This window comes from Leptonotus elevatus, chromosome 1, assembly GCF_054856555.1.
Source record: "Leptonotus elevatus isolate MCC_2025b chromosome 1, RoL_Lele_1.0, whole genome shotgun sequence".
Classification (NCBI taxonomy): Eukaryota; Metazoa; Chordata; class Actinopteri; order Syngnathiformes; family Syngnathidae; genus Leptonotus; species Leptonotus elevatus.
This window is the reverse complement of record NC_141239.1, coordinates 29,190,692-29,206,094: the sequence shown is the minus strand read 5'-3', so window position 1 is coordinate 29,206,094 and position 15,403 is coordinate 29,190,692. Positions and strand designations below refer to the sequence as shown.

Here is a 15,403-nt window from a genome sequence, read left to right as displayed (position 1 = left end):
TTTAACTGCAGACTAACAAACAGAACTAATCTGATGCAGGTGTTAGTTTGGGGAAAATATTTTTTTCAGGATGATTCCATAATTATTTTCCTCAGAATTGAGCGGTTCCATATTTTTTCTCTCTGCTTTAGTTTTGTGTCATGAGTATGATCTGCTTTTCTTCCCTTACAAAGTTAAACAACTGAATGAACGTCATCGGAGACTGGTGATTCTAAAATTTTGCCAGAGGTTGTGTAAGGGTTAGGGTTAGTCTATGACAAAAACACAAATTGAGAAACGACTGTTGCAATGAAAGGCGCGTCCAACAGATGGCAGTCACGTGCGCAAAACACTGTGGCGCAGAATAGAAGAAAAAAAGAGACGGGAAAAAGGAGGACGTCAAGAAGCTGCTGGTCTTGTTTTTGCTTTGCCTTTTTCTCCCTCAATTTTAACAGTTCGCGTCTCAGGCGTGTTTTAGTAACTAATTTTTCCGATCCGCTGTCGCCATGGAGGTTCCGGGACCCGACAGCGACTGGAGAAGTCCTCAGTTCAGGCAGAAAGTCGTCGCTCAGATGTGAGATTTGATCCCTTGCTCAATCGCTCTGTGCCCCCCTAGCTTACTTTAGCTTTGGCTTATTATTTTAGCGAAAAACAAACGAACCATGTGATTTCTACAACGAGCAAGTAATAGTTACACAAGTTACAACGTTAAAAACGGAAAAGGTTAAAAGAGAACTCAACTTGATTTATTACTATTATTTGGCAATGTATATTTTGCTTTGACCGGCAACTTTTACCGTGAAAATAAATAAATAAAGATATTTCATAATGATATGTGATCCCCATGCACTCCATGTGGCAGAGCATCACGCTCAGAGGTGTTTTGAGGCAGGGTCACGGGATGCACCGCAGCCTGCCTTTTCCAACATGCTTCCAGCTCCTTGACCCCCTCAATGAAGAAATGCTAGTCCTTCTCGTCTCTTCTAAAATAGGCTAAATAAAAAAAACATAAACTTTCGTCTCTTCTGAAATAGGCTAAATAAAAAAAACATAAACTTTCGTCTCTTCTAAAATAGGCTAAATAAAAAACATAAACTTTCCACTTTCCAGTGGTTGAACTTGAAATGGTCCAAATCACAACTTCCTTCGTTGCTTTCTGCTTGTTTTGAGTAGTTTGGTAGCCGGAAAAATTAACTCACCCATAATACAGCCCGTGTGGCTCGAGATGCGCACTTCGCTTATTCTTCAATAACACGTGAAAGAAAATGCCTTGTTTACAACTCCCAACAAGCTACAAAAAAAAAAGCTAAACATAGTTTAAAAAAACAAAAGCGCAGAGTGGTATTTGAACCTGTGACCTAGCACTTTTGAGGCAGTGCTTACTAAGGCACCAGCTGGTTCACGTTCACCGTTGCAGAATTTGTACTGCAAATGTGGTAATTTTGCCATGACTGTCAACTTGCCACCTAGTGTTATTTTGCCGTGAATCGTGCGAGAATTCAATTTCGAAAAGAACAAATTCGCAGATGGCAGAAAACAAAGTATATGGGATACTGTTTGGAATGTTTGGAAACAAAAAAAAGGAAGTATAGCCATTTTTATAGCACCAATGTGACCTGTCGGTGAAAGGGGACGCAAGTTCCAATTTCTTAAATGTCCAGTCAGTAACTTATTTGTAAAAAAAAAAGAAGAAAAAAAGATCTTCATTAAGGATGTCATTTAATATTAAAATGTTATGTTTTTTTGTATGTGGTTTGACGGTTTTATTTTTGAAACCTCCTTAACACAAAGTTAATGTCATTTAGGTGAGAGGATGGAGAGAAAGAGCAGAGGGAAAGGTGACAGGTTTGTCTAATGATAGGTGCAAGTTTAGGAACAGCCACTTGATACAAAGTGATTAATTTCTAAATATTTGAATTAAAAAAACTGCATTAGCAAGATGTGTAATTTATTCAAAGCTATTTCTTGTTTGGCCATATAACAATATAAATAAAATAAATATAAAGGACACAAGCAAGGGGTTAAGGAGACAGACACGAGGTCGGCATCTGCTATAGAGACCAGTGATGACATCAGGTAGGAATAAGGTGTATTCAAGGATCTTCTCAAAGTAAAAGTCAAGTTTGTCACTTTTTTAAAAATTGTGCGGGCTCATCTTCATCATCATCTTCATCAGTCTCTGTAGCTGGCCTCGCTTCATAGACAGGTGTCCTTTTGCGGCTCTCAGCCATTTTCAAAGTATGTGGTGAGATCGGTGGAACTACAACGATGAATGGTTGAGTCCAAATCTCAGCGGCTACATGCTACAAACACTCAAAGTGCGCATGCGCAGCTAGGAACGAGCACGCACAACGTCGTTACGGCAGATTGATTGACAGAACTAATCGTTAAGATGATCCACTCGGAAGACGCAGCGACAAAAGGTCCTTGAATACACCTTTAAACTAGTGAGGAGAGGACACATCACCTCGATGCTCAGTATGGTTTGAATTTCTGCTGACCAACCCTTTTACTGTGTGTCTTTTGGGGAAAATTAGTGCAGGCAGACATCAGACATGGCAAGTCGATCATCACAGAGGAGAATGTGGAGCAGAAAGGTGCAGAGGAGGGAGAGAAACAGATCCAGATTTTGCTGAAGAGGAACTGGAACAGAAAAGGTGCAGATGAGGGAGAGGAACAGAGAGGCGTGGAGGAGAGGACTGGGACAAGATCTTACTCAGAAGATCCATCTAAATGGCCTTCACCACACGAAATGGAGAATTTGTTGAGAAAGTACCTAGTTGACAATGGCCCACAGAAATGTCCTGCTTGGTCATAACCAAGATCAGATAAGACTACCGATAAAAGGTGTTTTTCCCAAAGCATGCTGTTTTCGGTTACTGTCCAATGGAGAAAAAAAGTTGCGTGATTGGTTACTGTACTAAAAGTGTATTGTTTTGAATGTAAGCCTTTTGGTGAAATTTTAGACACAGCTGACTGTGAGCAACCGTCATCTTTTGCAACATTGCGTGACGCAGCCCAAAAATAAAAGTGAGGGGGGGGGGTCTTTTTTTTATTTTTTATTTAAATAGTCCACAACAAAAAATTCGCGGAAAAAAAAAAGATCACTCTCAGGCCTACTATGCCTCTGATGGTTAGATCAGCAGATGCCAGATCCCATTGAAAGTTACCAATGTTGAATACTATGTTTTTATGGGTATGTATTTTGTCATGGCATGCACCGTGTAGTGTGCTGGGGTGAGAGTTTGTCAGCACAAGATTGTGTGGAATGCCGGATAGAAAGAATTAATGTGAAAATGTGAAATAATGTTAATCGTGTTGTGTTTGCACTTTGCAGCGAGGAGGCCATGAGAAAGGCGGGAAGCGGACACAATAAGTCCGGCACGGACATGGAGAACCACGTTTACGTCAAAGCCAAGTCCAGAGTGAGTTGGGATGATGCTGGAACATCTGGAGTCCATTTCACAAAGTATTTTTAACAAACACAGAGACTAACCCTGAACAGCGAGTTGACATACACTGAGAGAGGAACCTCTGCGTTTTTGGTTCCAGGACAGCTGCTTTGAGGTAGTTTTATCAACGCAGAGTAGTTTGACCTGGAGTTGCCGCTACACTAAAAAGACCACATCAATGCAGACCTGATTCGTTGAGTCACCATGGCAATGGGGAAGCAGAGTGTGGCGGCGCCCTCTGCTTCCCCTCTCACTGGAAATCTTAATGCGATCATATGGCGAATTTGAACACATCTTTAGAAAAAAAAGTGCAACACCGCAGCGGCTCCCCGTAGAGGAAGGCGGCGTGGGAGAACGTTGCTGCTCGGGTCAATGCGTAAATTTGAATGTCGTCCTTTGTAATCACAATATCATTACAGGGGAAACCTGTTGAATTGTAGCTCATCAATTCATTTCATTTAAGTGCAATCATGCGGGGGAGAAGCGCACTTGACTTAAGATGAAATATAAAAACATTATTCAAACGGTTATAAGAAAAAAAAACGGAGCGCAACACAATATATGCTGTGACGTGAGCGCATATGACTACGGCTGCTTGCGACGAATATTTACTTCCCTGCGCAATAATAAGGCACCTTCAGACTTACTTGGACTTAACGCTAAAAACTTGCTGCAGCGGACTTTATGAATGAGGAAATGTGGCTGAAAGGAGGCAGGGACTGATAAAACCTCGAGGTTCATTGTGAAAAACCTGCTACGACCAGGTTAGGATCATGGAACATGTTACCACGGTAACTGACTGAGAGCTTAAATGAGCTCTTTTTATGAAACGGGCTAAAGTTAACTCTTTTTCTCTGGTACCAGTTACCTCCCTTTTTGAAACGGAAGACGCAGAGTTTCCCACATGTCAGGGTTTCTTGACTCAGGGTTCTCACTAAACCTGCTTTGGGAAATAGACCCCTAAAATGGATCCTCCTCCTAAAATATGCAGTGAAATGTTAATTAAAATATGAATGAATAGACAACAAAACGCAACAGATACAGCTTTATTGTAGGTAAACTCTTAAAGGTGCATTGTGCAGTTTAAAAAGGTAATATTAAAACTTTTTCTACATCATGCATGCTCCACCAATGCCCAGCTGAGTACAAAGAGCCCTGACTTTTTTACTCTGACTGCACCTATCAGCTTTTACCGTCCCTTTATAGTAGTGTGCGGACCCTCACACTCCACAGTATCTTTGGGGAGGGGAGGGGCGGAGTTTTTCTTGCCTCATTTGAAGTCATGGCTTCATTTGTCAACTGTGGCTGTCACTTTAAGATCGTGCACGTACTCGCACGCGCACCATGAACGAGCATGACACAGATGCTACACACGAGTAAAAAAGTGACAAACTGCACAAAGATCCTTTAAACAGGAACAACCAGTTCAAATTGTGCACCCTTTATTTCTTTATTTATCACTGTTAAAAGGATGCTCACCTTTAAATTGTCGCTGTCGGGCAGAATCCTTGTTTCAAAAATGAATATTGGCAATTGAAATTTACGTAATCTTCCCAAAAACGCTTTTCAAACGTTTTAGAGCACACACGTCAAACTCGAGGCCCACCACAAGATTTAAATGAACAAATCCTTGCTAACTACAATCTGAATAAAAATGGCAAATTGCCTTCACTCTTAAAGGGGGAATCCATCCATCCAATCTGCCCCACCACACCACACCGTCGGGGTACACCCTGAACTGGTCGCCAGTCAATCACAGGGCACGCATAGACGAAAACAATTCTTAACAGTAATAAGTTCTGTGCGCCCCATGTGTTTAAACACGGCATTTTGATTAATATTACATTTATGGAATACTGTATGAATTAAGTACAAAAAAAAGAAAAGAAAAAAAGTAACAGACTTAATGGTTCATATATTTTCTACATAACTTACCAATATTTCAACAAATAGTTTTCCTTGATTTCAGAACTAATCCTCTGATGTCAGTCTGCCAACAGTAAATATTCTCATATTTCTGTCGTCCTCCAGAAAAGCAGACTTGATTAGGTTTGTGTTTCATCCAAATAGGACTTTTTCTTTGGAAGTTTCTGATGGATGTTATGCACCAAACCAGAAACTGAATCGTTATCAATTGTGTTTGTGATTTTCCTGCACATTCTATTTGAAATAATGCACTGTTTTTTGATAGGGATGGAAATTAAATCGTTTGACAGATGAATCAATTATTAAAATAATTGTTAGTTGCAGCCCTTTGTAGTAATATATAAAAATAAAACATAAGGTTGGTTTTAATTTGTGAAATATTACCATACATTGAACATATTTGCCCAACGTGACGAAATTTTGGTTTATTAATTAAAAAGTAAAAAGGACTAATGGTTTAGTCGATTTCATAGTCAAATCCATAAAATGAATTGCATTGTATGCAAAACAGCCGCGGGGTTCACATTCCACTGTAGAACATGGATCTCAGGTCCATTTTCCATACGACACTGTTAACGTTTGGGTCGGTGGGCGGCATCTTGGCGAGAAGTGACCAAGTTGTGTGGCGTGTGTTTGCAGGAGGAGTACCTGTCCCTGGTGGCCAGGCTCATTATCCACTACCGCGACATCCGTGAGTGACCGTTCGTTCGCTTGCCCGTCCCGTCGCCCCTTGACCCATGACCCTACCATGTTTCTCTTTGACAGACAAAAAGGCCCTGGGAGGTCCGGGTGAGTGCACGTGCGCCCGTGCTGGTGCACGTGAGTGGCGCATGTAACGCGCTTGTGTGTTGTCTCCATTAGATCCCATCAATGCCCTGACTAACCTGACGGGCGTCGGAGGGGGCCCGGGCGCCATCGGCATGGGGCCCCGCCCCGCCGGTGCCCCCGTGGGGGGCATGGGGGCCATGGCGTCCATGCAGATAGGCCAGCATGCCATGTCGGGTGGAAACCCGCAACCCTGTGAGTGTGTTTGCTCGCCGCGCTGCGTGCTCGCTCGCATGCGGAGTCACGTGACCTCAAGTGGGTTTTACATGACGATGCTAGGTTAGGTTAGGTAAGGTTAGGTTAGATTACTTTGAGGGGAGATTGGGTTGCAAGTCAATTCACACCTACATGCAACATCAAACAATGGCAGCAGTGCTTCAGACCTGAAAAACATCCGAATCATCATTATTGGCAAAATATGTAGCAACTAGAGCTCGGCCGTTACAGGCGTTAATGTGCAGCATTAAGACGACTCTCATCTTGTGACAAAAGAATGTAAAAATGTTAATCTGATCTGGCAATAGGTTTACAAGCCAAATTTAAATGTAGCGTACTGGAAATATTGGGCATCAATTGTCTTTACTCGTCAGTCTTTCGTGCTGGCACAGATGGGCCCAGTCCGTCTTTCTTAAGCGCAGTAGAGAACAAAGATAAAAATAAAAACAAAAGAAGCATTCGCATAGCGTGGTGATTGGTGAAATAAAAATAATATGGGACAATGTCATCGTGGTCCATAAGATGTGAGCGCGCATCACGCACGCATTACATTTCGACTTTCGTTCTTTTTCTACTCCAGTTAAATATACCAACAGGACCATTTCCACCGCCTTTTCAGTTTCATTAGAGCAATCGAGGGTGTATTACTGTTCTTTGACGCATACTTTGAGAGACACACACACACACTCACCGGTGACGAGACGCTGCAGGTGACACGACGACACACGATCCAGGAAGTCCAAACATGGGCGCAGTTTACGGGCCCCTTAAAAAAAGCTTTGTTCACGCGTCGTCTCAGAGGCCAGGTGACGGAAAATTTGTTTTTCATTAAATAACACGGATTTTATTAGTGGACAAAGTGGGACATACAGTAAACTTGGGGCATGTAAACTTATGAGAACATGCACATTTACAAAAAAAGGAAAACCCCAAAATGCTTTAAATTGTCACCAAATTTTACATGCACATTTCTACTCATGTCAATTTCAACCTCTGAAAATATAACAATTGCCACATTATTTTGGATTTTGTGGGCATTAAGCCAATTTAGACTCATAAGTTGAATTACCCCTAACCAGGGTATGAATACCTTCAAGTATTTATACAAATGAGAACTAAATATGATTAAAAATACATTAAGTGTCTATAATGTGATGCCCGGGGGGAGAGGTCTAAGCATAAAGAGAACCCCACTACAGGAACCGAAAGGAGTACAACACTGTTTTATTTCAAATAGACGGCTGTCATTGCCTCACATCATGTCAGACAGATTTGATTGATATTGTTATTTAGACTGTTTATGTACATTCTTGCCTAACATTATTGGTCTTTAACAAAGTCAAATACTTATTTTACTTATACTTATTTGTCATCACAAGTTTCATTATTTCAGTAACACACGCAGCCTTCGTCAAATTCAAGTGAAGCATTTTAATTTAGATTACTGTAGAGCAACTAAAGAACTGGAGTGAGATGAATCTGTCAGTAGATTAAAACAAATTTTTTTTTGACTAGTACTAGTAGAGAAACGCAAGGAATTTGTTTTGGGTAGTATGAGCCACTCAAGTTTTGCAGAACAAGTAACAATAAAATGAAAAGAAAATTTAGGACGGGACACAAGTACAGAGAGTCTTTACATAATGGAAGATAATGTTGAGAATCGTCGCACAAGTTAAACCAGGGGTCTCAAACTCGCTGCCATAAAAGTGTAATGTTAGTGCGGCCCCCGCCTTTTTTGCCTGGGTGTTTTGTGTTTGTTTATTTTATCACTCATGGGCTACCATAGTTCAGGCTTATGACAGATTTCGGTGAAATGTAATTCTGAAGTAACACTAAGTAGAAAGAAAATCTATTCTGTCACCCAGACCCAGTCATGTGTTTTTCAACACCTGGTGTGAAGAGAGAGTTTCGTGACGAGTACAGCCAATATTTAAAACAAAAACAGGAGACAGACTGCTTTTTTGTTTTGTTTGTTTGTTTGTTTTATAAACATTGGGCCAATGCGACATGTATTAAATGCACAGAGAAAGTTGTGGCGCTCCAAAAAAATCAAACATCATTACTCAAGAATGCAAAGTGCTGGGAGCTTCTTGAACTTTTTTTTGGGGTGGAATTCTTGATGTGGAGCAGACCTGCCCCCACATAAGTTGAGTTTGAGACACCTGATTTAAAGTGACCGCTAGTGCAATAATTATGATTGGACAAATATGCAATGATGCATAGATTCTTGAGCAGAACAAGCATTAGACGTGTCCTGAGGTCTGGAATATTAATCAACAACAGTTCCACAAATTTGTAGAGAGCTGAAACTACAATAAACAATATTGCAATACACAGGGATTTGCAAAATCGTCAAACCTTTCAAAAGAACATCAAGCCCAAAAGATGTTGTGGAATTGCCAGTCAACTACTGTATTTAGTGAGTTAATGGCAATAGGGAAAAAGCTCTTGGAAATGCCTGCTGTTTTTTGTCTGCATACTTCAATGGTGCCTACCTGAGGGAAGGAGCTAGAAGAGGTGGTGACCAGGATGCAAAGGGTCTTAGAGAATTTTGCCTGCCCTTGTCTTGGTTCTTGCAGCGTGCAAGTCTCTTAAGAGTGGCTAGTGCGCTACAGGAGCGTGTTAGCCATTTGGAAGTTCAGGAAAAGTCCCGGGATGGGTCCATTCCGTTAGTCTTCTGCTTTGGCCACGTACGAGCCAAGGGCTGCAGCGGAAGAGCACAGGGTTGTCCGGCTGCGCTCAACCAGGGCAGTAATGTGTCAATAATCACTGTGTATCTCGGGGATTCGTGGATAAATTGAACAAAAGCTTTTCAGCGTTCTGAAGAGCTGCAGCCCGGCCAGTGACATCTGGCTGACCCCAACATAAAGTACAGTTGCCTAATAAAATCATGAATTACAATTTCAAAAGTGATGCAGAGAGAGGGCTGCTTTCTCTTTGGCCACTTGCAGTTGATTTGACACCTGAACTAGTTATCTGTGGCATTTTCCGCTCGTAAGCTTCTGGGCTGGCCAGGCCACTCACCTCTCTCACTGCAAAACGTGTATTTTCAAAAGTACACACAAACACGCATGCTTACAGACGGATATATTTCATTTACAGTCAATTAAAAAAAAAAAGTACAGGAATATCTGGACCACGGCCACTCAGAGGAGATTCTCGCCCTTAACTCTCACCCAAAATTGGTGCGCCCTTAGAGGTCTGAGACACTACGCCTCTCATTCCCCCTCCTGTTGCTGGTCCTTAGTGGGCGGTCCGACCCAGTTGTCCATGCAGCAGCAACAGCAGCAGAACTTGCAGTTTCAGCAGTTACAGCAACAGCAGTTCCAGGTTCAGATGCGAGCCCAGCAGCAGCAGCAGATGCACCAGAATCAGCAGCAGCAAAACCAGCAGCAGCAGAACCAGGTACTACCACAACCAGGTTACCCGTTCTTTGTCACCTTTCAGCCGCTGCCACTTCCTGTGTGCAGATTCATCAGTCCAGGATGCAGCAGCAGCAGCAGCAGATGGTCCAGTTACAGCTGCAGCAACAGCACGCGCAGGCGCAGGCACAGGCACAGGCACAGGCACAGTCCATTCAGCACATGGTCCAGCAGCAGGCGCAGCCGGGCCCCATGCAGCCACTCCTGCAGCAGCAGCAGCAGGCCGCCATGGTGCCACAGTCTCTGGCTGGACAGATGACCCCCGCCCAGCACGTCCCCATCAACTCACTGAGTCAGCAGCAGCACCAGCTCAAGATGCAGCAGGCCTTCCAGGTCAGAATGCGCCCCGTCCCCAAGCCCCTTACATGAACCCCCGACAGAAGTCTCAATAGCATGCTGTGTCCCCAAATCTTGTTTCCACAAACCCCTACCCAAAGCCCCATCACCACAGGCTCCATGTCCAAGCCCCTTACCTTTGCGCAGTCCCCAAATGCCATCACCTATCCCAAGCTTTATAACTGAGACCCTTCCCCAGCTCTGTCCCAAATATCATCCTCCCTAACTGGCCACCGTCCCCAAGCATCACCGCCACCGACACCCCAAGCCTAACCCTGACTTTGGCCCAAGTAACGCACCCGTGCAAAAGTCTCCCACCCAAGCCTCAGCAACATGCTGTGTACTAAAGCCCCAATCTCTGAGCTTTTTACCTGAGCACAGTCCCAAGCCACCCCTAACTGAGACCTTTCCTCAAGCCCTATTAAAGACCCATCCCCAAGCGTCGCCTTGTAACTTGAGCCCCATCCCCAAGCTACAGCAGCACGCCGTGTCCCCAAACACTTCATCTGTCCCCAAGTCCCCTACCTGAGACCCATCCCCAAGCATTGCCTTCATTTCCGAGTCCCCCTCACCATGCCTAATTGAATGTGTCCAGGCTCGGGCGGCGTTGCAGCAGCAGCAGCAGCAGCAGCAGCAGCAGCAGGCGGCGGCCGTTCAGGCACAGATGGCTGCCGCGTCAGGACAGGTGAGTCGCAGCCCTTGCGTGGAAATCAGACAAGGAACCATTGCCTTCAATCAAGTGTCCTCTTCCATCCAGCTGGTGCGTCCCAGCATGCAGATCCCGGCTCGGCTGCCCCGGCCCCCACTCACCCCATCCATCCCACCCCCCAACGCTGCCGCCGTGACTCAACAGGTATGACCTCTAACCCGTGACCTTTCAGGGCCTGTTAATATTCCAGTGGGTTTGTCCTGGCAGGTGCAGCAGCATGCAATGATGTCGTCGCCCTCGCCTGTGCAGGTCCAGACCCCCCAGTCCATGCCTCCGCCCCCCCAGCCCTCTCCTCAGCCTCCCACCTCGCAGCCTAACTCGGCCAGGTACGAGCACGTGTCCTTGCTCATTTCCTATCTGTGTTCCAATTTCGTGTCTGTGGCCTCACCCTTGGTCACTTCCTGTCACAGCTCGGGTCCCACGCCATCTCCAGGGGGTTTCCAGCCCAGCCCGTCCCCTCAGCCGTCACAGAGTCCGTCTACCGCCAGGACACCCCAGAACTATGGGGTGCCCTCGCCTGGCCCGCTTAGCACTCCAGGTACGCACACACATACACAATGTGAAAATCATGTGAGCATGTGCCCTCCCAACAGGAAACCCAAACTCTGTCATGAGTCCTGCGGGGGCGGCGTCCCAGGAGGACCAGCAGTACATGGAAAAACTCAAACAACTTTCCAAATACATTGAGCCTCTTCGCCGCATGATCAACAAGATTGACAAGAATGAAGGTGGGGGGGAATGAGGGTGCGGCCGGGGGGCTTAAATGTTAATGCGCTTCCTGTGCATGAGCATTGACTTGTTGTTATCGTCGTCAGAGCGAAAGAAGGACCTCAGCAAGATGAAGAGTCTCCTCAACATCCTCACGGACCCCAACACCAGGTGAAACTCACACCACATTAGGGCTGGGCAGTTAATCAACATTTAATGGAGACTTCGATTTTGGCATTGTATTCGCCAAAAAAACGTTTAATGTGCTGAACGGCACAGCGTGTGTTTGCAAGTTCCTACATTGTGAAAGCACCCTAAATGCACCCGTGTTGCTTACAGCAAGTGTTATGTTGTTCTCCCTGAGCATGCTTTAAAGGTCCCATATCATAAAAATGCACTTTAGTGGGGTTTTCTATCAATAATATGCATCGCCGGACTGTCTACAATCCAACTATCTAAATTGTGTGCTTCAAATGGGCAGATTAAACTTCTGTGACCGTTTGATGTCACTAAGTCACGGAAGTGTCCTCGACCCCGCCTCCTTGGGTTAGTGGCAACGCCTCTGGTAAAGGTTTGTCACGCCCACAGAAATTCGAGAAGCTGGCTCCGAGGAGAGCAATGGCAAAACAACGATCAGGAACAAGTGGTTGCTTCTTTCGTCCGAGTCTTTGAGAAGACAGTGGATGAAATATATTTTTGAAGGACGTGTACCGGCAGCATTTCCCGAAGGACTGTTCAGAGCTGGATTTGCAAACATAATGGATCGGTCCCAGCGGGCGGTGTGTGACACGACTGCACAATCGTGAAAGATGCAAGTTGATATATAGTTAGTGTGGGAGCTACATTTGTCGTGTGGCGGTTGTTTGGTTAAAAGAGGTCCGATATGATAAAGTAGGCGGTGTTTGGATAATAAAGCGCCGGCCAAGCATCCCATGGCCGCTGGAGCGTACCGCGGGTAAAATCTGGGCATTTGTCGGCCCTCTGCTTCCGGAACGAAAAGTCGTGGATAGACGACACCGTTGGAAAGCTGGGGCGGAAGTGACGTCAACACGTTGACAAGCCGTCACTCGCACCCATTACTAACTTTTGAGTGAGACGCCAGATCGCTTGCCCATGGATGTAAGTCTGTCATCCAGACTTGATTATTTCTTTATTATTTTTTATTTAAACGCAAAGGATATAACCTGACCCGGCTTCTGGTTTTCATACAGCGGGAGAATACTTACATACAAGACAGCACCTCCTCCTGTCTCATCTCGTTTGTCAGCAAACGCTTGTCGCTAGTCATGGATGGATGTATTGACTCTGCGAGAATGACTTGGATTTGTCAAGAAACTCTGCATCTAATTAGTTGAGTCAGTTGAGCCGAGATGACACTTTAATCATGATTGAAGTATCGATAAAAAATAATCATGATTATTTCTTGATAATTGCCCAGCCCTACACCACGTCACACAACGACAGCGACACCTGCTTGTCCATGTTGCCATGGTGACAGTCAGCTCACTAATCACCATGGCAACTGCTAGTATGTTACCATTGAGACAGTCGGCGAGTCTGTTACCATGGCAGCAGACTCCTAGTCTGTTGTCATGGCGACAGCTTCCTAATTTGTCTCACTATGGTGAGTCACCGACTGCTTATTACCCTGACGACAGCCTGCTAAATAATGTTGCCATGACAACAGTCAGTTTATATGACCCTGGTATGGCACGTTACCATGGTGACAGTCAACTGGCTCATGTTACAAAGCTTCTACTTTACTGAGGTGATGCTATCATGGGGACAGCTAGTACCATGTCACCATTGCAACGGCCTGCTAGTCCCCATATCTTGCCGACACCCTGGTGGTCCACGTGTAAATGTTACCATGGCGACAGTCCTTAAGTTTTGCTAATCTTCAGGTGTCCCCTGAAGACGCTGCAGAAGTGTGAGATTGCTTTGGAGAAGTTGAAGAATGACATGGCCGTGGTAAGACACTTACCAACTCTTACATCATAACCCCTTGGTCCTCCCCAATGTCATCTTCATGCTTGTGTGTGTGTGCGTGCGTTCTTTGGGTTAGCCCACGCCACCGCCACCACCTCTGACGACCAAGCAGCAGTATTTGTGCCAGCCTCTACTGGACGCTGTCATGGCCAACCTTCGCTCTCCCGTATTTAACCACTCGCTACACCGCACCTTCGCCCCCGCCATGGCCGCCATTCACGGCCCACCCATCACGTAAGTTGTGCGTGTGCACAAAAGGGACGCCTGTTTTTACACGTCTCCCCCAAAAAATCTAATTTTGGGCTTTGGGATGAACCTAAAATGCACTAGAGCCATAAAAATATCAAAAAGATTTCCACTTGTATGCCTTTCTGTGAATCCACCAGTCTAATTGTTGCAACACTCTAAGGCCTGGTACACGCATAAGGATCTTTCAGATGTTAAGTGATTGTTAATCTGTGACAGACCCCACACATAAAGATAGGAAATCAGGCATTTAACACTTTTGGTCATATTGTGTGCAGTCTGCTTTGATCATCTCAACACAGATCACAATCTGAAATGTCTTGAGAAAAACAAGTGCCGTTTCAGCATTATTATGAGTCAGATTTTTCATTTACATCACACTGCATCTATTTATGCCTGACTGTTGGTGTAATAATTAATAAATAATTACCAGTACATAATTTTTGAAGATCGAGAAATGATTTTAAATGGACATAAATTTCCACATCCATCTGGAAATCTTGACAAACTCAAGTGACTCATCACACCTTTCCACACTCCAGTGGGACCTTTTCAGAAAAAAGGGTGCAGTTGTCCCCCCTGCCTTGTAAATGCAAACAGTAAATTCCATCCAAGTTGTGGCGGTGCATGAACCCCATGGGGAACTTTTTGTGGCGTCCCCCTCAGCGGCCCGTCGGTTTCGTTGTGGAAGAGGAAGCAGGAGGAGGACGAGCGTCAGACGGTCCCCAACATCCTGCAGGGGGAGGTGGCCCGGCTGGACATCAAGTTCCTGGTGCACCTGGACCCGGCCCACTGCAGCAACAACGGCGCCGTGCACCTCGTGTGCAAACTGGGTGAGGCACGAAGACGCCCGCCGTGTTTACCTCCATCCCCACTCTCGCTCACCTCTGACCTCCTTTTTGCCACAGAGGACAAAAACCTTCCGAGTGTTCCTCCGTTGCAGCTCAGCGTTCCCGCAGACTATCCGGACCAAAGTCCTTACTGGGCCGACCACGCCGACCAGTATGGTGAGCAAGACTGGCATCTCAAGGTACCGCTGATTGGGGAGTCGGGAATGGCGACTGATTCCGAAACATCCGTCATTCCCGACTCTCCAAAATGATCTCGGTCCACGATAAGAACATGCGCCTGTGTGCCGACTTGTGTGTGCAGGTGCCAACCACTTCCTGCAGGCGGTGCACAGGACCCTGGCGTCCAAGCTGCTGCAGCTTCCTGACAAGCACTCGCTGACTGAGGTTCTGCACACGTGGGCGCAGAGTGTCCGCCAGGCGTGTTTGTCCTGCGCGTGATGTCACCAATGCAACTAGCAACAGCTAAATGGCAAACTCTTTCTTTAAGATCAATAAAACAATTTTACATCATGTCAGAAGACCACATTTCTCTTACACACACACGATGACGTTTTATTCACATGATTACAAAAATAAGTTCAAATGTATCAAAAGTGAAGTGAGAAGGGACTACACACCTTTGATTAATGAGCTGTTAATGATGGATAAAATAACGGGACCCAGAGTATTCAGAGCCTCCTTGAGAAATTTGGTGGGAATAGGATCTAAACTGCACAAAGTCAGCTCTGATACAAATGAAACGGA

At 45.2% G+C, this 15,403-nt stretch overlaps 1 protein-coding gene across 1 annotated transcript; it reads left to right on the top strand.

Annotated features, from left to right (window-relative positions):
- Positions 1 to 338: 338 nt before the first annotated feature.
- On the top strand, positions 339 to 15,169 carry med15 (mediator complex subunit 15). Its single transcript, XM_086089950.1, has 18 exons — positions 339 to 553; positions 3,317 to 3,404; positions 5,997 to 6,048; positions 6,123 to 6,146; positions 6,219 to 6,377; positions 9,646 to 9,803; positions 9,869 to 10,153; positions 10,752 to 10,841; positions 10,914 to 11,009; positions 11,073 to 11,191; positions 11,276 to 11,403; positions 11,459 to 11,593; positions 11,681 to 11,744; positions 13,478 to 13,544; positions 13,639 to 13,796; positions 14,475 to 14,641; positions 14,717 to 14,815; positions 14,961 to 15,169. Exons 1-18 carry the CDS (start codon positions 486 to 488, stop codon positions 15,095 to 15,097), a joined length of 2,094 nt encoding a protein of 697 aa, XP_085946076.1. The 5' UTR covers positions 339 to 485; the 3' UTR covers positions 15,098 to 15,169.
- Positions 15,170 to 15,403: the final 234 nt, after the last annotated feature.

Coding starts and splice junctions, on each gene's coding strand:
- med15 (XM_086089950.1), top strand. CDS start 486: ATGGAGGTTCCGGGACCCGACAGCGACTGGAGAAGTCCTCAGTTCAGG. Junction 11,594..11,680: donor CAAGATTGACAAGAATGAAG/GTGGGGGGGAAT, acceptor TATCGTCGTCAG/AGCGAAAGAAGGACCTCAGC. Junction 13,797..14,474: donor ATTCACGGCCCACCCATCAC/GTAAGTTGTGCG, acceptor CGTCCCCCTCAG/CGGCCCGTCGGTTTCGTTGT.